Source organism: Xenopus laevis, chromosome 7S (genome assembly GCF_017654675.1).
Source record: "Xenopus laevis strain J_2021 chromosome 7S, Xenopus_laevis_v10.1, whole genome shotgun sequence".
NCBI classification, from domain to species: Eukaryota; Metazoa; Chordata; class Amphibia; order Anura; family Pipidae; genus Xenopus; species Xenopus laevis.
This window is the reverse complement of record NC_054384.1, coordinates 59,008,996-59,035,878: the sequence shown is the minus strand read 5'-3', so window position 1 is coordinate 59,035,878 and position 26,883 is coordinate 59,008,996. Positions and strand designations below refer to the sequence as shown.

General features: G+C 38.2%; 1 protein-coding gene across 3 annotated transcripts in view; it reads right to left on the bottom strand.

Moving 5' to 3' along the window:
• LOC108697229 (kin of IRRE-like protein 3) overlaps positions 1-26,883 on the bottom strand; it is an 872,472-nt gene that overhangs the window by 192,923 nt on the left and 652,666 nt on the right. For all 3 annotated transcript variants that reach the window (XM_041571296.1, XM_041571297.1, XM_041571298.1), the window contains exon 5: positions 3,385-3,542. In XM_041571296.1, the coding sequence (XP_041427230.1) occupies positions 3,385-3,542 (158 nt within the window). The remainder of the gene's footprint in view (positions 1-3,384; positions 3,543-26,883) is intronic.

Here is a 26,883-nt window from a genome sequence, read left to right as displayed (position 1 = left end):
TTAGAAGTGATGACAGACAGACATACAGTACAGGGGGCATCTTATTGATGATGGATGAGGCAGACAAAATTACAAAATGCTCAGCGTGCCATAGCTTTTAGAGAGCCCAAAGCAAATAAGGACTTTGATTGTAAATAAAAGGGTTTAGCAATACTGTCTCTTTAAAGAAAGAGCCAGTATTTGGCTTTGAGTCCTAGAGAGAAAACAGTATAACTTGCTTGGATGTAATTACTGTTCCGGCAATAACAAGTATCTCAGATTTCAGTAACTGGACCCATTTCTGTCTGATTTACTAGAACAATATTCTAACACATGTACAATACCGGTTTTTATTGCAAATTGCGTTATTTATGCTCCTGAACTCGGTGTGCATTAGAGATAAGCTTGCAATTGGAAATAGTTTATTACAAAAATAAAGTGGAAAGAGATATTTCAACAATACACCTTTGAAACACAAATAAGCCGCAAAAAGATTGTTAAGGAAAATAAATTACACAAGCAACATTATCTTCTGGAATGATGAAATGGATCTCCAAGCACTTTTTACAAAACAATAGAAACAAAGGCGCAAATAAATTGTCAGAATTTCGGTTTCACAGAATAAACAGTGCAGGGTTTTCTAAAATGATTTATGAGTTATTAAGGGGCTCTTTCATAATTGCTTGTAACATTTGAACAATTTTATGTAATAATTGTCCAAATACTGTCTCTCTGTGAATTGCATCAGGAATAAAATATAGATAGATGATATACATATGATATAGACTGAACTGCTGTGAAGTCTTCTACATTCCCAGTTAGATTTATAATAAATATGCCCCATAATCTTTAAAACTCAATAAATATGTAAACAGATATCTAAAATGTCTGTACATTGGTCAGATGACAGATGTGTCCATGACTTGGTGTGCGTGTGTATATATACGCCCTGGGTTTCATATGGAGGGGTTGAACTTGATGGACTTTGGTCTTTTTTTAACCCAACTTAAATATGTAACTATGTGCATGCAAAACAGAACTTTTTAAATTAGCGTAGTGGCACAGCACAGCACACAGGACTCCTTTTGCACACTACTTACTGTCAATGTTTCTGAGGTTAAGGGTTTTTCTGTATGTCTTTCTATTTCATTGAGCTTATCTCTCATACTTGCCTGTATACCGCACTATGTATGTATAATTCATAATTCTGTCTGTCTTTCACTCTTTGTGTATTTTTTTTTGCCCTGTCCATGAATGTCTTTCTGTATGTCTCAGTCTTGAATTTGCCTTTCTCTGTATATAGTTAGTTTGTAAACTTGTCCCTTGGGAAAGACAGTGTCCCATCAGCATGTTTGACTTTGATGATAATAGAAAGCAATGTATATATAAAACACCTTTCACACAAGTCAGCTAAAGAGCTTGCATGATTAAAACCCACTAGTTCTTTGTAAAGAGAAAATGCTGAGGGGTGATATTGCAGCAACCAAATAACACAATCATGTAATCTGTGATTTCTCCACTTGAATGTCTCATTTTGCCCTAATGTGTATACAGGTACAGAATCCATTATTTAGAAAACTCTGAATTATAGAAAGGCTATCTCCCATAGACTCCATTATAATCAAATAATGCAAATTTTAAAAAATAATTAAATTTTTCTCTAATAAAACAGTACCTTGTACTTGATCCAAACAAAAATATAATTAATCCTTACTGTAAACAAAACCAGCCTTTTGCTTATATACTTTTTTTAGTTGACTTATGTCATAAGGATCCAAATTATGGACAGGTTCATTACTCAGAAAACCCCAGGTCCTGAGCATTCTGGATAACAGGTCCCATACCTGGATATATCTAGGAAATAATTTCTTAGCAATTATCGTGAGAAGCTGAGGATTTAGATTTATTATTATTATTTACCTATATGCACATATTTGTGCATGAGAAAGTAACAGTTTTTGGTTCAGATTAATGAATGCAGAAATGCAGAATAACTTTACTTTTTGTTAATTTCCCTCTGTGCTCGTTTGGTAATGGCTATATTTTAATAGCCACAAATACATAATTTAGTTACAGTATATAGCTCCCTGTATAATATAAGTCTGAGACACAGGCTGCAATTAGAAGAAGGGATGAATTATTGATACAATAGATATGATACCCATGCAAAGATTATTTCTCTAAAACGGAAAAGAGTATTTTGCTGCTTCCATGACCCCTTGCAACCTCCCAGACCCAGTCAAGGCTCCTCCCCCTAAGTCAGTGATTAGTAATCACATTCAACTAAAGTGTGATTGCCTAGTGATTTCCTTCATGCTTTTGGCCTTGATTGGGCAAATGAAGCTATAAGCAAGTATTTGCTTTTTATATGAAATTCATATTTAACAACTATTGGCTTTGACATTAGATTAGTCTCACAGTATTTAAATGAACAATTGAAGGCATGTTACTTAGCACAACACTTCATTCTATAAGGCATATTTGTAACAAAGAACTTGTGCTGTTGTAGCTGATGCATAAAACATAACATTGAGAAATGTAATAATGAGTGCTTACTAATAGTAGTAGTAAATGCATACAACCGGCTCTAATCCTTGCACTATAAATAACTGATCAAATAAGAATTAGCATGGAACCATATATCTCCGAGCAATGCAATAGGCTGCAAAGTAAAGTTGAACTGCAGCTCACCTGATGGAAAAGATGATCTGGGTGTAAAACCCCAGGTCCGTCGCTTCAGACTCAATCTATGCAATGTATGTGATGAAATGAAAATAATATCTTCTATTGCACTCACCAAGGACGGCAGTTGGCTCAGGTGCCGTGCCCCGAACCCGTAGCTTGAGGTGAGGGTACAATCAAAAAAACGAGCACACACTCCTGGAGCCAGCCAAAAAGTAAAAACAAAGTTTATTCCATATTAATAAAAGTTACATGTGTAACTTTTATTACTATGAAATAAACTTCATTTTTACTTTATTGGCTGGCTCCAGGAGTGCGTGCTCGTTTGGTTGTATCCTTACTAATAGTAGGCCTACAGAAAGCGTTAATAAATCATCAGGGACACCAAAACACTGGAAATATGACCAATATTAGGAAGCAACAACAAAGGTCAAACAACACATATGCTACAAGCATCACAATATTAAAATCTGCCTTGGAAAATTATGGTTATATCTGTCAAACAATATTTGTATGCATTCAAATTTTGGGCATGTTTCACTTACAATTAGTTTCACTTAAAATTAATGTAAATATTCATCAATATCAGGTTAATGAAAGTGCTTCTAAAATATAGGTAAATATAATAATTTCCACTAGTTATGTTTCTGGCCCAAATAACAAATATGTCACAATGTGATAAAACTAGAAATAAAAATAGTAATGGAAGCTTTAAATGCTGACCTTGTAATATGTTGCTCCATTTAAGACTTCTCCATTCTTTATCCAGGTAATGGTAGCTGCTGGCTTTGCATTGTCTGCATGACAAGTCAGATTTAGTGGGTCACCAGCGCGGATGCTAATTACTGGCCCGCCAGTAATTACTGGATCATCAGGAGGAACTGTCGGGAAACAAATATAATACAGGTCATATGGTTATTAAACTTTTCTGTTCCTTTGTTTTATTACAATATTGTCAAATTAAGTTTTTTTAGTAACAGTAGTGGTGTAATAATCAGTGTAAGAAAACTAGTTAATTGCTTAGTGCAAACAGCATTGATCCTCCTGGCTCTAGGAACTTAAATATACTGTATCAAAATGACTAGATTATACAGTATACAAAATTGTTCACAAAGCAATTATAAAACTTTACCTGTCTTTATAAATGCTCCTTGCAACTTGTGTGTTGCAGCAATGAGCTGGTTTAGCCCTCTCTGATGAACTGAGCACAAGTTGTAGAGTTCAGGGTGCAGAGAAGGAAACCTTGGAATTGAAACACTTGGGAGAGATGTTCCTTTCAGGGTTCCCTTTGCAAATTGTAGAACACGCTAATGCTGTAATTGAGGTTGAACACATTTGTGTACTAAAAGTGACACCATTTGGAATATGTTGTATTGAAAGCTTTTTTATAGGCATTCTCTGGAGTTTTCTGGCAACATCTAGTCAAAATTATTTAAATAATAGTAAAATGTTCATTGACATTTTTTAGATTTTGGGGGGTACAGTGAGAAGAGTGGCACATCGTGAACAGTTTCATGCTGTGACAATTGCACAGGTGATCAGAATGTGCTACATGTGGAACATTGTTTGTACTCTGATTGACTCTTGACTGATGTTATCTTTTGGATCTCTAAAAGCTCATAAGGGATATTAAGGGACTGTATTAAGCACACTGGGCTGCCAATTCGATATAGTTTAACCACTTTACTATTGCTCTGCAGATCACACTCCTGTAGGTCTTAATTGTTGATCTTTTTTCCCACAGACATATAGCATGCTATTCAATTTTAGTTAGGGATGCAATTCGTATTCAGCTCGACCAGGCACTTGGATTCAGCCATATGAAAAAAGGCTTGGATTTGTCTGAATCTTGAACCAGTGCATCCCTAATTATAGTGTCATGGTTCACATATCAAGAGACAAAAGAGGATTATATGGATGAACTAAATTATTGTGAAAAATTTACAGTAAAAAATGTGCTGTATGTTTACATTTTAACCCTTCCTTGGCATATACTAAATGAGTTGTTATATCCCCTCTTATATCCCAATCAGGCATTAAACTTATGAGATGTCTTGAGAGTAAGTGCTGACACTGTAGATTGATTTAAGACTATGCACAATGGGGTTCTAAGTTATAGTAGAGCCATGGAAATATCTGATTGCTTGACTAGAATCATGAGTGGACTTACTGTATTTTTGCTCTTTGCAGTACAATTGGTCTATTTTATGTAAACATCATATTTCTTGCCAATGGCTAGGCATTCACTTGAGTTTATAATAGATAGTTGACAAATGACAATGAATGAAAGAGAAAACATGAAAAAGTGTCATCTTATTCTTGTATGTATGTATGAAATGATGCAATTAGAATGAGTGTGCATACATCAGCTAGCTGTCGCTACTTTACCTTCGGAAGAGAAAGAAATAGAAGCTAAACCAACGTTACAAACAATAAGGTAAGGGATACAATAGTACTGACACATTTACTGTGTTTTTGCAGAAATTGGTCACCAGTTCCTGACCCAGTTGAGCTTACAATTTAAAGCCTCCAACAAATGTACACTAGACTGTCAAGATAATTATCAGTCAACCTCCTCCTTCTAAGGTAAGCAATTGTGCTTGATGTTGGGACAATGAGCACCAAACAATTAATTTCTTGGCCCCAAAAAACACATCAGTTACATCATAAGGCACAGAATAGTCAAGACCTTGTGAAAAGATATTGCATACTTAATAAAGGGTCCAACCCATAAGATTATGTAAGTTACTCTCAGCTAATAAAACCTGTAGGTGTCAGGTATTGCTGGGATTCGAGCCGGGGACCTTTGGGTTTCTGGCTCGATACCTTAACCATTTGGCCAGGTGAGCAGCCTGTAGGGTTGCTCGCTATGTGTAACCTGGCCTCTGTAGTCCCAGCCCAGCTGCTGCCTGATTGGCCTCTCCAGCCCCAGCTCAGCTGCAGCCTGTTTGGCAGCTACAGCCCCAACCCAGCTGCTGCCTAGTTTAATCAGCCAATCAGGGCTGACTCTTCCCTATTTAAGGGCAGCACTTAGACCACTCCTTGCCAGAGCATTGCATGGTTTTCCTAGTACTGCGGCAGCGCCCCTAACTAGGTAGTTGCCCCTTTTCCCTTATTATTCTGCCTTGCCTTGTCTGCCTGTCCTTGTCTTGTCCTGCTTTACCTTATCTTGTACCTTCCCAGCCTTGACCTTGATCTGACCCTGCCTTGCTTGTTCCTGATTTCTGCTTCCTGTTCCACCTTGTACCTTGCCCGACCTTGTCTCGCCTGTTCCTGATTCTTGCTTTCTGACCCTACCTTGTACCCCTCTCTCGCTATCTTCTGCTCCAGTCCTGTCTTCCTCTCTTGCTCCAGTCCTTTCTTGCTCCAGTCCTCTCTTGCTCCAGTCCTCTCTTGCTCCAGTCCTCTCTGGCTATCTTGCTCCAGTCTCCTTCTGCTATCCACTCTAATCTCCTTCTGCTCCTGTCTTGCTATCTGCTCCAGTCCTGTCTTGCTATCTGCACCAGTCCTGTCTTGCTATCCGCTCTAGTCTCCCTCTGCACTCTATCCCCAGTTTGATCTGATCTACACCCGCACTGTCCTGTCCCATCCAGTCTGTTCCTGTTCCACTCCTGCCTCGTCCAGTCTGTTCCTGTTGTGTCGTCGCCCTTTTCTTTCTGCCTAGTCCAGTCCAGTCCTGATCTTCGCCCTCTCCGTCCTGTTCTGCACCTGATCCAGACTGACTCTTCGCCCTCATAAACCTGTTCCTGCTTTCCCTTCAAGTGTTCCCTAGGCACATACAGCTCCTGCCTCAAGGACTTGCCCTTTCCCTTCAGTCTCCACAGCTCCCCCTACCTAATCCTTGACAGTAGGGCTCTGTTGGGCCCATAAAGAAGAATCTCTGTGTATTTTGTGCTGCAATATCTGTTAATCAAAACATCTCTAACATTCTTTTGTATCCGGCATGTAGTATGTTGGACCCTTGAGGGGAGCATGTTGATTTTCCTTTCAATATATTAATTGCCCTTGAGCTGAAGCTTTAATTTTATATCCAAGCAAATAGTTACTTTTGATGTCCCAATATGTGGTGAAGAAAGAATAACTACTGCAAGTATTCACATCACCTTATATAGATTGTCTATCATTCAAATACCAGGGGTTCGATTTCATAAGGGGCTAATGAACCTGCCTGTATGTTTTTAGAATGTTGAAGGAAGCCCATGCTGGCACATGGAAAGCAGATAAACTCTTTGTGGATATTACCCTGGACAGGATTGATCCCAGATTTGTTGGTATTTTAAAATAATTTGACAAAGAGAGTGTTGGGTAGCAGAAAATATATAATTTCTAAAGCTGATTTCTTACACACACACACACACAAACTAAATATATATATATATATATATATATATATATATATATATATATATATATATATATATATACACAAATATAGTTATACAGTTATACAGCTGCTAACACAAATGATTACTGTTCCCATATTGTTTTTAGCTAGGAGAAACTTTCTTTAAGAAAGTTGGATGGTTCACCTACAGACACACATATTTTTTGCGAATAAACTCTTATTATGGTGGGTTTCGCCTACAGACATCCCTATTTCTTTGCATTTACCATTATATCTCTTTTACCAACAATTATGTCTTCAGTTCTGCACATTATTTTCCATGACTATTAAGTTTACCATCCCAAGACTTTTGGTCATTTTTTTCCTGGAAAAAAAACAACAGGAATGGTGTTGGTAAATGAAAATAGTCAAGGCTAGTAGAGTATGTAAAATGCTAACAGAAATAAACAAGTGTTGTAAGGTTTATTTACTGATATCTACTCGGTACTGAACTTTACCTGCTGAGGAATGTATGCTTCAACAGAAAATATGTTTGCAACTTGACAGTCATGTCTTTTTTTCAACATTAGCTACAATTTAAACACCTTGTAACTATGCAACACTTGACTGGAGACTTCCATTTTAAAATCAACGTGAAGTGCTACATTTCCTTCCTGAGAGTGAACTTGAGATAAGCACACCAAATATAGCTTGGAAGACTGTTGGGTAGGATTCTGAATATTATTCAATGTATACAATGCAATTTTACTGAGAATAACCATGCTTGTGTTCCATAATGCTTTGTAAAGTTATTTATGAGCTGATGCCAAGTGCTTTAACTGGTTCAGTGCCAGAAGTTCTTTAATACATTTTGTTGTTGTCTGTTGTTCTGTTTAAGGAGATTGCTAGACTAAAACAGATTAGAGAGTAACAGAAATAATATATAAAGCTGTGTTAATGCATATAAAAAACCAGCTTTTGAAACAAAAACACCAAATCCCAGTATGTATTTCCTTGAACCAATACCTACAACACATGCCTGGATTCCTGTTGCTTAGTATTCTACTAGACTTATTTCTGTGTTACTGTTACTGCCTTTCTTTTAGGAGACTCATGATCTGATCCTGAAATATTCCTGCTTTCAGTGCCCATCTTATCTACCTTGCATGTTTTGCAAATCCTGCCAGTTACTTGTATCTGTGCCTGTCCTGCCTTTACCTAATAAAAGAGTACTGCTTGTGAATGAGTTCATTAGGGGTTATTTCTGTTGTCTCTTTCTGTGAGTATTCACACACTATGGGGCCAATTCATGAAGCTCGAGTGAAGGATTCGAATTAAAAAAACTTAGAATTTCGAAGTGTTTTTTGGGCTACTTGAACCATCGAATGGGCTACTTCGACCTTCGACTACGACTACGTATTGAACGATTCGAACTAAAAATCGTTCGACTATTCGACAATTCGATAGTCGAAGTACTGCCTCTTTAAAAAAAACTTCGACCCCCTACTTCGGCAGCTAAAAGCTACCGAAGTCAATGTTAGCCTATGGGGAAGGTCCCCATAGGCTTGCCTAAGTTTTTTTGATCGAAGGATATTCCTTCGATCGTTAGATTAAAATCCTTCGAATCGTTCGATCGTAGGATTTGCGCTAAATCCTTCGACTTCGATATTCGAAGTCGAAGGATTTTAGTTCCTAGTCGAATATCGAGGGTTAATTAACCCTCGATATTCGACCCTTCATACATCTCATAAAGTTTGTTTCAGGAGGCTATATCTTCAGGAGGAAGAGGAAGTGTGATGGCTGTTCTTGCAGTATATAGTTGGCAGCTCCTAATCATCCTGTGTTGCCAAAGAATATTACAAAAATCCATATGAAAAACATTTGCATACAAATACAAGATGACAGAATGAAAAGTAATTAATAAAATTAATTACAGAGTTTGATTCAGAAATTATATAGGGTCCACTGTAAATTACCAACAACAAAGTAATTATTAATGGAAGAAAATGTAAATGAGAATGTTATATCAGATGCATGCATTTTTCTTTTTCTGTTAACAAAGAGGCAAATTAATTGCGAACTATTGGGATCATATTTAAGCATGCCCCCCTCTTTTTATAGTTAATGACACTAAAGGGTCCATTTACTAACAATCAAATTTCATTTTTCTCCCACAAAGTTATAAAAATATGTGGCTTTCCTATATTTCTAAATAGCTATAAAAATGTGAGAATTATTAATTGTAAAAAACCGTGAAAAACCTCTAAGGCAAAACTTCAGGTAAAAGTTGTCAAGGTGCTGTAGAATTCAATGCAAGATCCGCTGATTCTATTGAACCATTTTTAAACAAATTAGAATTTTAGAGGTTTTTGGGTTTTTTCTTCACTATGAATTGTCTGAAGATCTTGAATTTGTAGAGGCTTTTTTCAGACCAGTCGGCCGTTTTTTCGTTCGTACTTTTTATTATCAGACTTTTTAATAAATACAATGAAAACTGAAGTTTGTGAGTTTAGTTGTGATTTCAAAAACCTCTAAAACCACAAAAATCCAAACTTTAATAAATAAGCCTCTCAGGGGCAGTTTTATCAAAGTGTGCAGTTAGAGCTCACCACTTACGAACTCACTCTCCAATAATTCCTATAGGATTTTTAAAAGCTTAGTTATCAAATGGTAAACTCACCTATTGATAAATACACTTTTCAAATTCCCCTGGGAATGAATGGAGAGTGGGTGGGTTCTAATTTCACATTAGAACTTTTCACCAGTTGCTCTGTTTCTATCTATCTACAATATTTTAAATATATGACTAATTTACATAAATTACCTACCTACCAAAATCAGATGGGACTCTTTTTGGGTCAGAAATGATCAGTTGAGATGTCAGTCACTATCCAAATGCATACGCTCATTATAAAGCTATTCACTTATTTAAACCATAACTAGCCTATAAAACTGCCATTTGACATCCATATCTAAGAGTATTTCTAGATATTATTCCAATAAATAAATTATAGCTATGAATGAAAATAACTATTTGATTAATGCTACACCAAAAGTTTTTAATTGCCATTATAGCTTTACATGTTAAAAATTACCCTTTATTTCACATGGTTCACTGTGACATTAGCTTATGAGTCTAGCATGTAGGAACTTTTCACTGGTGGGAACATTTCAGATAATTCTACTTGAATAGTAGGCTATTGTTGATTAAAATATTGCAAAGAACAATGTTTCTACATTTCACTCTGTGGCAAAAATCTGCTGTGAAAAAAGTTGCTGAGACAAAAAACGCCCATTGACATAGATAAGAGACAAATGAGAGACAAAAAAAGTCGCAGAGACTGCACCACGAGAATTCCCATATGTTCCCATATGCAATACATGAAATAATGGTGTAAATAAGAGACTTTGGGGTAATTTACTACAGGTATGGGATCTGTTATCTGGAAACCCATTATCCAGAATGCTTAGAATTACAGAAAGGCTGTTTCCCATAGACCCCATTATAATCAAATAAAACAAATTAAAAAAAACATTTGATTTTTCTCTGAAATAATAAAACAGTACATTGTGCTTTGTTCCAAACGAAGCTATAATTAATCCTTATTGGAAGCAAAATCAGTCTATTGGATGTATTTGATGTTTGCAAGATTTTCTAGTATGAAGTTCCAAATTATGGAAAGAACCATTACCCGGAAAACCACAGGTCCTAAGCATTCTGGGTAACCATACCTGTATTAGATTTTGAAAAGTCTGCTACAGGCCTGGCTGTCCATTGAAACAAATCACAAATCAGCATGTAATGTTTAAAGGACATCAGTTTGATTGGTGCTATAGGTTTCTAGAACAAGGTAAACATTACTACTTTATTATATTGCTCCATATGTGGTCTACGCAACACTATTCTCTGTTTCTTCATACATGCATAAAAATGTAATATGGACATGTTTTGTTTGTACTTCAGTATATATCACAGAGCTAATGTGCACAAGAATGAACCCCAGAATGTATGGGCATGAGAATTAAAACACCTGTGAAAATATCACCAAACATTTTTCTCAAATTGCTTTGCAAATGACTTAACGGGCATTTAATTAAGAGACTGCAAATGCATTACTGTTGATGAGAAAAATGTTATTTCCTGCACTAGAACAGGAATTTCTTTCTCTGAAGCTCTGAGACATAAAAATAATGAAAATACCTCCATATGCTACACAAAAGGCTTGTAAACACATCAATAAAAAAAACTGTTCATTTTAATAACGAATCATGGATTATGCAGTTAAGTCTATGGCTTTAGCTTGTTATAATGTGGTTATTATGGTTATACATTAAACTAATATCATTTTGATTTTCTTGCAGGATTTGAATCTGCATAAGAGAAGGAAAAACAAAGTATTTAAAAAACATAACTTGTGTTAAACCGTTTTATGGAACAATCTGTATTTTCTAATGAAAAGCATTGGCAACAGTTATTGAAGTTATAATAATATGTTTGTTTGAATATGATATTCAGTGGAAAGCAGTTCACAATATATTTTTACAGGGTATGTGAGCCTGGTGGTTTCTTTCCTTGCTCATCTGCAATGATAAAATGATATGAAAATGAAATATAGCTTATAATACAACATCCAGGGAATAGTCTGATTGCCAACATGGAGTCCGAAAGAATTTTTCCCCCTTTGAGACAAATTGGAGAGGCTTTTTTTTTACTCTGGATCAATTAGCAGTTAGGCAGGTTATATATAGACTTAAAAGGTTGAATGGACGTGGGTCTTTTTTCAACCTAACTTGCTATGTTACTATGTAAAAGGAGACTTATAGGATTATTAAAACCCATAATACTGTAGGGAATAATTAATAATATATGGAATTGGTTTTACTTTGGCCTAAAAGAAGCACAGTAGAAGGGAATAGCCAATCAGCCCTGCAGTCACACAAGTAAAGACAGTCTTCAGTTTCCTATCAGATCAGCGTAGCTGCAGATTGATACCTATTCTACAGTTACCGGTAAAGCATGGGAAAAGAGGCAGCGGAAAGTGGAACAGGGATTTTGCAAAAAAGTTTAATACATTTACCTAAAGCACTCTTTTTTAAGCAATTTCTTTCTATATTTAAACTACTATAATGTACTTGTACATTCTTGTTTTTCACACAATATGACTCCTGGAAAGAGTTTTCTAGGAGAACACTTGGCTAACTTAAGACTAATATATGAAGAAGAGTTAGCTATTTGGATAAAACTTGCAGCAGATACACAATGGCTCATATATATGTGACCTTTCTAGGTAATCTTAAATCATTTTAATGATCAAAGTAAAAAATTAAAATACATAAAAATGTAACATTTTCTAGAAATAAAAGGGCATCCAAGTGATCGTGCCTATGTGTAAATGGTACAGTAATTGAGATTGCAGTAAACTAACAGTGTATATTTTTTTTATAATGTTCCTTCAGAGCAGTGCTTCTATAGATGTTGCCGTGAACTTTGCATAGTGTGTTACTGGGCCAATATTCTAGAAAAGAAGATTCTAGTTCTTTGAGGGATGAAAAAGTTAGAAACCTAATTTGCAGTCTATGCTCCATAACATCCTATAAATGTTTGGTGATTTTAAAATCTAGTTATTGTGCAGCCTAGGGAAGGCCTTTGAAATCATCCTAGGTAGTTAAGAAAACCACCTTTGAAATAGTTTAGCAGTGTGGGTCCTTTATCCTTTCTCCCAACTTCAAAACAAATTTAGGTATAGGATGGAGGATTAAAGTATACTCATAAAAGTATATTAATTTTAGCAAAAATCAATAGTCAACATTTTGCCATATCTCTGTCTTGCATACTGAAGCTCCCTAACTGTGCTGTTCATTAAGGGGGTTATTTAATAGAACTTGACTTTTTCTAACTTTATTTGAAAAATTTGAAAAAATTTGACAAAACTCCCAAATCCAAATCCCCTTAATTTACCAATAATACTTCCCAAAAAAATCAGTACAACAAAAAGTTGTGAGAATATCTTTTTTGAGTTTTAGCCCAAAAAACTAAAATTTATTGGATTATAGAACGAAAACCAGCACAGAAACTATAGAGGATCCTGAAGGTAATAAAATATGTTCCAATTGATAAAGGTTTTAGCTGGAGTCTTTTCAGATTCTAATTTTTATCAGCTTCAGAGCATAATAAATCTGGAAAAATGCGAGTTTTTTTCCTCTAAAATTTCCATTTTTTCCTCCTTTAAAAACTTGGCCATAAAAATTTGAGGTTTATGCTCCTGCAAGTCAAAGTCTCTTTGACATTCTGTAAGTTGCTTTACGTTGCTTTGAAAACTCACATGTAAGTATTGATTGCCAGGCCTATTTTCTAGCTGATACAAACTGCTACTGGGAAATCAACTTTCCAGTGTAGCTGCCTTTGTTGTTGTGATTTATTTACTTCAGACTAACTGATTTACCAAGTGAAAATATTTGTTCTCATTATTTTGTTCTTGAGAGCACATGCTCCTGCAATTTATTAAAGCATTTTCAATTATCCCATTTTTTTGCCTGCTGTGAAGTGGCAAGTTCTTCAGCATTCTATTAAATGATTGCTTTGAAATGGCACCAAAATGTTTTCACACTTGAATACATTTAGTTTTAATGGCCATATGGGCATTTCACTTGGGACAAGATGTATTTTTCAATGTTTTCATCCTGGAAAAATGTTTTGTGAAGTAAATGTTGGTCATATGTAGGATTTTTTTAGGACACGGATCACATATTATAGATCTATAAAAATAATTTCTCTGAATTTTAGCACGTCTGGTTTTAGATATCCCTTTACATAAAGAGTTTCCCTTATTTTGTTTACCAACTCTGATGGCTGACATCTCTCGAGACTTCAGAGAACTGATGTCAGGAGATATTGGCCATGTCAAGATGAAAAAGAGGATGTGGTGGTGACTAAAGTGGTAGGGTCAGGAACGGAAGAAGATTAGGAGTAGTGGTGTGATTTGACATTGGATAAACTGGGGCAGGGATTGGGGTGGATTGGTGTCTGATCAGGGTTGGGGGTTGACCACTATAAATTACAAATTTACCATCAAGTGCATTGCTAGTAAGTTTGCAATACTGACCATGGCCTTAGCTGGCATTTTACCAGCTAAGAGGTACATTTACTAATCAGTGAAAATTTACAGCCTTCGCAACACCTTGACAGGCAAAAAATCAATCAGACAACGCTAATTTACTAAAGTGCAAAGTTGTGTCCAGGGTGCCAAACGCTGGCGAATTTCCGCTAGCGTTACTTCGGCAACCACAGTGAAGATGCGCTAGCGTTCAATTATGCTTAGCGCAACTTTGTTAGAGGTCTTCGCTCAGGCTAATTTGCATACGGCAGGAAATTATAAAGATGAATGGACGTATATGTTGCAGCAAATACATTACATCACACAAGTCCAGGGAGCCTTAATAAAGACAATAGAGTTAATAAAGACAATAGAGTTTACAGTGGGCTCATGTGGGTTACACATGAGCCCACTATATAGTTAATGTTCCTAATTTCGACCTTCAGTAAATCTGCCCCTAAACCTGTGACATATTGGCCAGGTGGTAATCCTAGTTGTGCCCAAGCCATACCTAGTTACACCATGATCATGCCCCTTGGTCTGCCCTTACCATTGTATTAAAGCAATACTGACATGTTCATATAAAAATCATAGGAACATATCAGTATCAAGTAAATGCTGCACCTGAAATAGTTCCCCTCAAAGCCGCCCCCAGCCCCCGCAAACCTGTGTTCACCCGACCCTCCGACACTGCTAAATGATCTTCTGAACCATTTCTTCTGGGCTGGGGGTGGTGCAATCCTTCCACAGGCTGATTACGAATGAAAACAGGAATTCAGCCTATGGAAGAATTGCTCCGCCACCAGCCCGGCATCACTGAAGCAATGTGGAAGATCTGTTAGTAGTGTCAGTCGGTCTGCTGTACACAGGGGCTGGGGGTAGCTTTGCGGGGAACTATTCCGAGTGCAGCATTTACTTGATACTGACATGTTCCTATGATTTTTATAGGAACGTGTCAGTATCACTTTAAATACAGGTCACTCATTAAATACCCAGAAGAGTAGACTGGCCTACATAGGCCATTTTTGTTGCTTCACTTTGAAACAATGTAAAACCAATAGCTTTGCAATCAGCACCCACCAAGTATTTGCATAAATAAAGATGTAGCAAAAGTCTGAGCGTTGGGCTGCCTTTCATTTCTCCCTTTTTGAGCATTTTAAAGAAGAGTAGCTCTGCATAAGCTTGTTGTTTTATTTTGCAGAAAAGAATTGCTATAATGGAGGCTTCATATGTATTTGCAGTCCCCAGCTGTGAGTTTACTAACTTTCACCATAAATATCCAAGACTCATTACCATTTAATATAGTGGCATACAACTAAAATTAAATATTACCAAGCTTTGGCTAGATAGGGGAATTTGTTCCGAGACTGTAAAAATGGAGGAAGAAAGGTAACAGAGAAAAACAGCGCAATAAAAAAAAATAAAAACTAATACTGACAGTGCAGGGCTCTGATGCATAATTCATTGAATAACATATGGCAGAAGTTTAGATTTTCAGCATATTGAGAACCCCTACAATTCGTAATCATGCAGAGGGAGGGGGCGGCCAGCTTTCTGTGATTAATACGCGAATTAAAATTTAGCTGGTTAAAGAAACAGGGGGTGCATTCATCCTTAGGGCCCCTAAAGGCAAAAATGAATAATGGATTCCAATATATTCCTGCTATAATTTTATTTTTCAGAATAGACTTACTGGTTTAGGCCCCTGGGAGCAGCTCATATGGTCATCTCATTTTCTTTCCCACAGGTCACAAGAAAGTTTTATTTATTACTTTTAAACTCCTGAAGGGATAGGAAAGAGAATATTGCTAGTTATTATTAACTGCACAATCTAAGGTATCTGCTGCCATCATAAATCCTTTATAGCATGACCATTGCAACTGTTTGATGTCTGCATGCTAAACAATTGAATGTTTGCTTGATCAATACTTTTTCCATTTTTATAGGTAAAATGTGTGTTTGAAAAATGTGATGTCTCAATTACAATCAGAACAGAAAAATGTACACAGAATACAGCACATAAAAAGTAACACTATATACAAAGTAACTTGCACCCATATATGCTACTAACAACATGCAGTGCCAATGCCCCATATAGTCTGTTCTACAAGTGCATGTATTGGCAAAAGTGAACCCTGGAATTTTCACCAGCTTTTATGTCAAGGCAGTTCCAGGGTCCTACTGGAGTTCCATCAGTAGGTGCTACTGACTTACTGAATGTGGCGCTATTCTAACACAAATCCTGTCCATTGCAATTCAAGAGCAATTCGCTAAAATATTGTGTCCATATTGGTGCATCATGTACAATGGTGATAATGCTAGAAAAACACTGCATTGTGGGTACAAAAACATGTTGATATCCATCTTCAATTTGTGATGAAGCTATGAGCCTCTTTAGTAGACTTCTGCTTCTAAACATGTACATATTCATTTTGATTTAGATATGTATATATTGTGAATGTACAAAATGTAATTACTTACCCAATTTAATGTGCAAAAAGTCAGAATGAAATTGTCATGTTTTTTGACACAATTCAGCATTTTAATCCCAGAATTCCAGTGTAAATGAAAGTGCAATCTAGGTCACATACATTATGCTGCATTTTTCTCCAAATATTGACTATGGATGCAATTTAGTATAGATTTCCGTTAATTAAGTGCAAGGTGCAGTTAATTTTTTACCCTTGCATGTTTATTTGAATGGTGTCAATTTCAGAGCATAGTGTTTACAACACCCTTTGATAGTGATGTGTGGACCTGGCCCCCACGGGTTCGGTCTGACTCCTGCACACCTTCTGTGTGTCACGGTTGGTGACACACCAACATCATCCACCCTCCCCCAGACGTCATCCGCCCTTCCCCAGATGTCATTCGCATCGCCCCCCTGCCCCTTTTCAGTGAAGCAAAAAGTTGACAACCCTAGTCCTGCCCCCTTTCATGAGGTCACAGATGGTTGGGTATGGGCAGGCCTATAAATAGAAGTACAGGAAGGGTTAGGGTTGAATGCGGAACGGAAGTGGTGTGAATCGGGAGCGAGCAGGTGCGGGTCAAAGTTTTTTGTCTTTTTTTGTTCTTTGCACTTTACCTTTGTAAAGATCCTTTTTGAGTCCTACTAAAATCTCATATTGCAAATCCTTCTAACAGTGATGTAACTATAAGTGGGCTGATCACATGACACTGGGGGGCACGGAGATGTACAGGTCATATAGGTGTAGTGCCGTAGGTAACCTGTGCTGTACTTTATGTGAAATTGTAAGTGACCTACAATTTGTCTCATAGGGCACCTATGATAAAGTGCAGGGTGGGGGTGCAGACAAAATTACAGCCTTTCTAATCAATTCAATTCAGCCTCTTCCTCTAAACAAGGGACTATGTAGAATTCTGGTAAAAATGTCCAAGAACTATTCTAAGATTAGCCCTCTAGGCTAAATCTCACCCACTGGATTTTAAAGCACAGCCAGAGCAGTATGCTGATCAAATTCACAACTACAGACCATGTTTGAGAGGATGTGTAATTGGGTTTACTAATCTGATATCTTGTTTTAATATTAAAGTCTTTCAATAAAACTGTTGCTTGGTTCCTGTGGTTACTAGATCAGATCATACATTTGCCCCTGTTCTTACATAATGCATTTAAGATGAGAGGACAGAGAAAAATCTGCATTTACGATAACAGAGCTTTTATTGAAGGGAGTCTTACATGAGAACTGAAAAAGAAACATGGGGTTATATTGTACTCAATACAATGTTAATAAATAGTATACTGAAATAACTGGTTTTGACTGATTTGTTGTTGTCAATTGTTACTCTTAAGGCAAATTTAGCTGTTGTGATAATGATTTAACATCTAATATGCAATTTGTAATCTAGCTACAAGGAGACACAGAAGTTGAGGATTAGCCTACTTGGTGTGCAGAAATGCTTGTCTCACTCTGCTAGATGCTAGAAATGAGATCAGTTTATTGTGTTTAGTAGCATTGTTAGTGCAATGCTGTTCTCTAGAAACAGTCTGGATTAGTTTCTGGTCCTTTACAGGTACACAAATATCTAGTTGTATGCAACTAATACTATTATCACCATTGTGCTATTGTAAAACATTGGCATTGTACTCCCACATTCTTATATTATGTCTTTAATTTTACAGAATACCAGGCTTCTAAATTTCTATCATAAATTAAAGGGGACTCTGAAAACCCAAGGAAAATAATGTAAAGATGTAAATAGAGGGAATTTAATAAACTATCAGGAAAACTCCCTGGTTGACCTAGGTGTCAATGGGCCTTCATGTTTCTAACAATTTAGCCTATTTCATGGTCATTCCCTATTTCTTTATGGGAATAAAAATGCTTAATAATTGAAGAATATATTATGTAGAGATAAAAGACTACAAGAATAAAGAGGATGAGTGAGGAGAGGATGAAAAGACCCAATAATTATGCAAAGACCCTGAGAAACCCATATATTTTTGGCAAGTTCACATGCTGATGAATCCAATAAGGGAAAGACACCTTTCTGGGCCCACGGTCTAAGGGTTTCTGGTGGGCCCCTTGCATCCCACTCCTACACTGCTTGTTCCTGATTCCCAGTCCTGTTTCAGCTTCCTGACTTGTTCCAGTCCTCCTGTGTACCTCCTAGCCCTGCTCTTGGATTCCCCCGGTTCTGACTGGCCTGTTCCTCGACTTCTTTTATCAGTCACCAGCCTTGACTTTTCCCGCCAACATTCCTGCTTTTTCCAGCCTCTGTGCCCGCAGTCCCATCTGTTCCAGCCTTAGAGGATAAAACTGCCCTGGCCTTCAGGCCTGAGGACAAAACTGGCTCCACACCTGCATTGCTTGCTACTGGATTTGGTAGTCTGTTGCCTCAGACTCTATCAGTTCTATTGTTGTTTGTGGTGGTCTTGCTGCTGTCTTGGTCAACTCTATTATTGTTGTTGCTGATCATTTGGGCAGTCATCGACCTGTAATGGGTGCCTGCGCTGGTCTTTCACCTGTAAAAGATGCCTGCTGGCCCTCCGCCTGTAATGGGTGGCTGCACTGGTATTCCACTTGTAATGGGTGACCGTGCTGGTCCTCCACCTCTAATGGGTGGCCACACTAGTCATCCACCTGTAATGGGTGGCTGTGCTGGTCCTCCACCTGTAATGGGTGTGAAAGGGTTCTGACTGCTTTCCTGTCCTGGTTCCTGCTGACTCCTGTCTTGGCTCTCAGCCCCATTGATGTTCCTGTCTTGGTTCCTGATTCTGATGATCAGTTTTTGCATTATCTTCACTTGGATTATAATTTGAGCAAGTCCTTCTTTTTGTCAATTTTAGTTTTTTTCCTATGTGCTTTTTCTTTATTTCAATTTATCTGCTTACCAGAATGTACTTATAAACTTTTCGGTTTTCTAGCCTTAACTACCATGGATTGTGTTTAAATTAAAATATACTTTTGGACAGTATTTTAACTATAGTCTTCAAGAACTGTTCTGTAAGGCACATGTTTCTAAATAGGAAGTGTCCAGCATACCATGGGATCCCCAGTTATCCTCAAGGGGGGGGGTCTATGTCAGGTCTCAAACAGAATTACTTGTGCATTTACCTGTGCCACCGGAGGACCTTAGTGTTGTCTTGCTCTGAATTCTGGTACATGTTGTAGTTCTACATTCTGCTTCATCTCTTTGCCAATTCATTATCTCCATCTGTATTTCATCATTCAATTCTGACCCTTTATAAGCCTGCTCCTACTTTTGCTCAGTGCTTGGTCATTAAGCTGTTGCTGTGACCTTGCCTCTGGTTCACATGATTCCTGGTTTTGTGTTCTAGTATTCTTGTGACCCCCTTCTGGTTCCTTGTTCCTGATTCCCAGTCCTGTTTCAGCTTCTTGCCTTGTTCCAGTGCTCCTCCTAGCCTTGCTCTTGCTCTTGCTTTCTCCAGTTTTGACTCCTGGCCTGTCCCTTCACTTTGCTTGTCTGCTGCTAGCCATCGACTTTTGGCCAGATTCTGGATTGTGTCTCTGCTTGACTTTTTCTATTATTCAAGTGTGTATATTCATTGAGACCACTGTTACTTGTGTAAGCACTTCTCTAGTTAATTAAAGTTCTCTTTCACCTTTCATCATGGCCTCTGACCTCAGTACTTCTGTATATGTACACCCAGGTTACTCCCAACTTCCTGGTACTCCACAGTCTCTCTCCAGGGAAGACATGTAACATGTGGTTGTATAATGGAGTTTCTTTAGTTCTATCGTTTTTTTTTCTTCAAAAGCAATTAAAAAATAAGTAGCATATACAGGTATGGGACCTGTTATCCATAATGTCCGGGACCTGGGTTTTTCTTTAATTTGAATCTTAGTTAGGATCAAGTTCAAGCTACTGCTTTATAATAACAGAGAAAGAGAAATTCATTTTTAAAAATTTGCATTATTTTAGTAAAAATGGAGTCCAGTAATTTGGATCTTTCCGGATAATGGATCCCAAACACAGGGCTGGATTCTGGTCCTGTGCCCGCTAGGCATCATATAGTTTTGCATATCTTTATCAGTGTATGCACATTATGTCAGTAGAAGTGACATCACTTTCACCATGACCCACACCTGATACCCCTTTCCCCCACCTCTGCTAACAGATTTCATGGGGATATATCCAGAGGCAGGAAACTGGTTTTTTGGCAAACAATGTATTTACCATATACAGTAGCAATCCAAGGCCTTGAGTGCCTATATGGTAAATATGGCTCTGACCATACATATAATAACCTAAAAGCAAAGAATATACAAGAATACAAGAATTACACAAAGCTATAAATCCTCTAGTTACAGGTAGTCTGTATGTTTCTATCTTAAAATAGAAGCGATTTATATTTGTGGCTTTGGGGATGTAATTGTATAGGTATGTTTTAATCTGGCTCTGAGTGTACAATTCCTATTGATGGTTGTTGAAAAAAAATTAATTTAAAGCTGTCAAAAGATCTGAGTCTTGGCCCAAGCCCAAATCCTCTTACAGTGCTTGTAACAACCATCTGACATTTAACTATATAACACTGTTATCTTCACCTCATCGGCACAGAAGAAAGAGATGCTGCCAATACTAGAGAATAGAGAGTATTTGTAAATAAAATATCACTGTTTTTTCACCTGTATATTATTAGCAGCATCAGTGCTCCATATTTAGATAATTTACCCTTTCGCTCACATGCTTATTTATGCAGCCCTCAGTCTTTAGAATAACCATGAATCTATTAAATGCAACATTATAAATCCAATATCATAGGCTTACTAACAGGCTCCTAACTGGCAGGACCAGGCGAAGGGGTAGGCAGAGTAGGCATGTGCCTACGGCACAAAGCTGGGGGGCGCCAGGCACGTACCTGCTCTGTCGCCTACCCCATGTCCGTTCGCATCCCTCCCCTTGTGAACTGTTGTACTTTACTGTGTAATTTTTTTATAGGTTTTTTTCTGTCTTGGGTGCTAAATAGCAAAGTTTGGTGTGGTATTGTGTTTACAGATAGTTTGCCACAAACTGCTTTACTTTGTAGTTGGTTTTCCCTCAGTTTGAGGTTGGTGGAGTTATTAGTGCACCTGAACAGACTGTATAAATAGAACCCCTGGGACTCCAGTGGAGCTTGCTCTAGTGTTTAGCTGCTCTTAAGCGTTTGCTCTTTAAGTGGGACCTCTGTAAGTGGAGTTATAAACACAGAATTTTCCAATTAAAGGAGGTTCAAATTAGATCAAAAACTCTAAACCCTAATTTTTTTTTATTCCTGTTTTTTGATCTGTAACTGGGATAATGAATGCTAGCAAAATTGAAGGTCTGACATATGTATGCAGATTTGGAACAATAATTCCAAACTGCTTATCTCTGTGGCCTTTGTGAGCAAATTCTCACTTTGGAGGCTCATGTTGCAGCACTAAAGCAGCACATTGCAATACTGCGGTCAATTGACAATCTTGAGAGGAGTCTCTTGCTAACTGAGAAGTATTTAGTGGGGTCAGATATTTTGGGTGGAACAGAACAGCAGTGGGATGATGGGGCAGTTAGCTGAGTGACAGTTAGAAAAGCTAGTATGGGCAAAAGGATATATTGGTTTGGTAGGTAGCACCATCCATTGGTAGAGATTTGAATCAAGAAGGTGGTGTGCAAGGTCAATGGTAATAATTAATAACATAGAAAAAAGAGGAAAAAGTATGACCCATAAGGTTGCACCTTCCCACCTCCATTAGCTGAGTTCCCAAAGCAAGAAAGTAAAACGTAACTTTTATTGATCACATTCTAAAATTAATATGAAAAGAAATAAACAAAGTGTGTATTAAAATCAAGGTTAGGTGAGGAAGCTGAAATAGACTCGTGGTCAGTAGCTTGTAAACGGTGATTGAAAGTGGGAATAGTGTGGGTTTTTGAACACCAATAATGGCAATTTGCCCACACCTATCCCCACAGTATTGGAATGCTGGTGGTCCACTGTGTATATATGGAGTGGGTGTAATACAGGGTAAGGTTGGTACTGAGAATATGAGCCAGAAATAATTTATGGGCCCAAGTCGCGTCTAATTGGGGCAGTCTGTAATCACTTGATCACTATTAGGGATGAATGTCGTGAGCAATAGTCTATGTGAAGACAGAGGAATTCGTCATGTTTAGACTCACACAACGTCCCTAAGAGCTAATACCATTTCTAGCTGAGCGGCGAGCAGATCTGCCAAATTGCATGTGCTGTCTGCTATATTATTCCGCCAGAATTAGCTACACATGGATGCTTAGAATGTGGATTAGACAGTTGCCTACTTTCGCCGTTCAATACGCCTGCCTGCGTCGGCGAGGGAAGAGCAGGTTTCTATATTAGACTTAGCTGCCGGCTTGACCCCGCACCGCCCTTACTTAGTGATTCTATGAGACTGCTAGACAGAAAGTGTCCAACACACGGAGCGCTATGCGCCGTGTTAGCGTACCGGTACAATCCATATGATTTAGGAGAGTCATCCTCACATGAACAAAATACATTTGATCAAGCTATTTCTGATCTTAATGACTTAATGGCAGAACAGATGACACCAACAGGTGTTATGAAACCCAAGAGTCGGTTTATGCCACCTAGACACATCAGTTCCGCAGTCAATGTGTTTTGTGAGTTGGTCATGCAAGACTTTCTGACTCTACCTATGGCCAAGATAACCTCACTAAAGAGGAACGTATGGCCATTCAACAAATCTCCGAATGGGAGGATGTTATCATCAAACCCTCAGATAAGGGTGGCAATGTGGTGATCTGGCCACGCATATTATATATGACAGAAGCTCTCAAACAACTCAATGATAATTCCTGTTACCACAGATTACATGGTGATCCCACTGAGAAATTTAGACTAAAATATAACACCCTGATTGAGGATGGTTACCACACAGGACTCATGACTAGAAGTGAATATAAAGCTTTACTAAATACTTTCTCCATCACTCCAACATTTTATATGTTACCTAAAGTGCATAAAAATTTAACGAAACCACCCGGTCGCCCGATTGTATCAGGGAATGGTAATCTATGTGAGAAAGCCAGTCAATACATTGATACAAAATTGAGGAATTTTGTGATTAACCTTCCCTCATATATCTTTGATACAGGGGATTTGCTCTCTAAATTGCAAGACATCAAGACTGAATCTGGAACATTTCTGGTAGGCTGTGATGTGGAATCTTTATATTCATCAATTTCCCATAAACATGGCTTACAGGCTGTTCGTTTCTTTATGGAGACTGAAAGTAACTGGGATGGCCAATACATAGATTTTATGACTGAACTAACCCAGTTTCTATTTACAAGTAAGAGGGGTCGCCATGGGTGCTGCATTTGCACCTACTTATGCCAACCTTTTCATGGGTTGGTGGGAAGCCTCCTGGGTATTTGGTGACCAGATGTCCCAATTCACCCAATATATAGCCACTTGGTATCGTTACATTGATGATCTGGTTTTTTTATGGACCGGCAGTCGTGAATGTCTTGAGGAGTTCTTGCGGGTACTGAATAACAACGATCTTAATATCAGACTGACACACACAATCAGCAACCATAAGCTGGACTTCCTGGACATCACCTTAATTCTGGATGAAGATGGTACAATTTCCACAGATCTATATCGCAAATCCACTGCCACCAATTCCATACTACATTTTCAGAGCCATCACCCAATCTCGACCAAAAGGGGAATTCCAGTTGGCGAATTCTTGAGATTACGACGGAATTGTTCGGATATGGCTACCTTCAAACTGCGAGCGTGTGAACTTACTGAGAGACTCAGAGCAAGAGGCTACTCTAACTCCATAATTCAAAAAGCCTACTTCAGGGCAGTTAATACGCAAAGAATTGATTTACTAACCAAGACTAAAAACTCCGCTAACCCAACTGAGCAACCAACCAGATTCATCAGTACCTTTTGCAGACAATGGCCAGAGATTAATTCCATTCTGACAAAACACTGGCAAATATTACTCACAGATCCTGTCCTGGCTACATCAATAGACTCCCGTCCACAAGTATGTAGCCGGAGAGCACCAAATTTACGGGATCGTCTGGTTAGGAGTCATCTTTCTAAACATAAGATAAAACCTGTGAGAACAGGCACATTTCCATGTGGGAAATGCAAAGCGTGTAAGTACATCCATAACACAACAAAGGTAATGGATAGATTTGGTAAACCATATAAGGTGACACATTACTTCTCCTGTAACACGACCAATGTGATTTACATGCTAATCTGCCCATGCAATAAAATGTACATAGGTAAAACCAATCGAGCTTTCAAGAGGAGAATCCTTGAACACGTGACAAGTATTGACAATGCCTCAGATTGGGTCAAAGCTAACAAGAAGCTTCCACCGGTTAGCAGACATTTCATGGAATATCATAATAGCATAAGTAAGGGACTACAAGCGGTTGGTCTATTTAACATTAATTTAGGGATCCGAGGAGGCGACTTAGAGACATCGCTCCTCTCCAAGGAAAGTGAATTAATCTTTCTACTAAACACCTTAAGTCCGCAAGGTCTCAACGAAAGCATTACCATGAATATTTTCATTTAACTATACTTTGTGCCATGTTATGCTTACACCCTGCATCTCCATATATATTTAATTTCTGATTACAATTGTATTATAATGAGGGGACTTTTCCCTATATATTGTTGCTTTTTGTAACATATGTTCAGTTGTTTCCACAAATGTTGCTAAAACAACAATGATACTTTTTTATTCTAATATACTTGTACTATTGTTGCCAATGACACTAACTACAGTTTGCCCTGTGGAGGTATTGGGCTGATGCATTGGGTAATGTATAGCTCCACCTCCTGTGTCGTGATTGGCTCATTCAAATTTTGAGAGGTATTCACCTCCCTATTTAAACCTGCACTGATTCAGCGCCAAAAATTAGCCTTTGACAAAGCTTGCAGCTCAGCAAGCGAAACGCGCGTCAGGCGCTCCTTGAATTTCTTTTTTAATTGTTAGGCAGGGACGGTGCACGGGAAAACTGGTGGCTAAAACGGAAGGGTGGAAGGGTGGAAGGGTGGAAGGGTGGTCTGGGCTGTACCGGTACGCTAACACGGCGCATAGCGCTCCGTGTGTTGGACACTTTCTGTCTAGCAGTCTCATAGAATCACTAAGTAAGGGCGGTGCGGGGTCAAGCCGGCAGCTAAGTCTAATATAGAGACCTGCTCTTCCCTCGCCGACGCAGGCAGGCGTATTGAACGGTCGAAAGTAGGCAACTGTCTAATCCGCATTCTAAGCATCCATGTGTAGCTAATTCTTGCGGAATAATATATCAGACAGCACATGCAATTTGGCAGATCTGCTCGCCGCTCAGCTAGAAATGGTATTAGCTCTTAGGGACGTTGTGTGAGTCTAAACATGACGAATTCCTCTGTCTTCACATAGACTATTGCTCACGACATTCGTCCCTAATAGTGATCAAGTGATTACAGACTGCCCCAATTAGACGCGACTTGGGCCCATAAATCATTTCTGGCTCATATTCTCAGTACCAACCTTACCCTGTATTACACCCACTCCATATATACACAGTGGACCACCAGCATTCCAATACTGTGGGGATAGGTGTGGGCAAATTGCCATTATTGGTGTTCAAAAACCCACACTATTCCCACTTTCAATCACCGTTTACAAGCTACTGACCACGAGTCTATTTCAGCTTCCTCACCTAACCTTGATTTTAATACACACTTTGTTTATTTCGTTTCATATTAATTTTAGAATGTGATCAATAAAAGTTACGTTTTACTTTCTTGCTTTGGGAACTCAGCTAATGGAGGTGGGAAGGTGCAACCTTATGGGTCATACTTTTTCCTCTTTTTTCTATGCTATGGGCAAAAGGAAACACGAGGCTGCTCGGGGGTTTATACATCCCAACAGATTTGCCAGACTGTGTGAAGAAAATGGCAGTACTCTGGGAAACTCTGTATTGGCAATTCTAGATGGAGCTGATCTCTCTAACAGCCGGGAGACCAGTTTCTCTAGTAGTGGAGGGGAGGAGAGCAGAGTCAGTTCTAAACAGATTGTGGTTGTAGGGGATTCAATTTTTAGGAAAGTACCAAGATTGCTTGGATGATTTTTTGGCAGGCATTATATCCAAGGTTATTGTTATACTAAATTCTATAGTTAGTATAGATATGGGTATAAATAATTTATGTGAAAGTATGGAGGGGTGTGTGTATGGAAGCTGGGTTTCATTTGGAGGGGATTAACTTGATGGATCTTTTTTCAACCCGATCTAACACTGTCTTAAAGGAGAAGGACAGTCACAATCATGGGGTGGGGGAGGGGA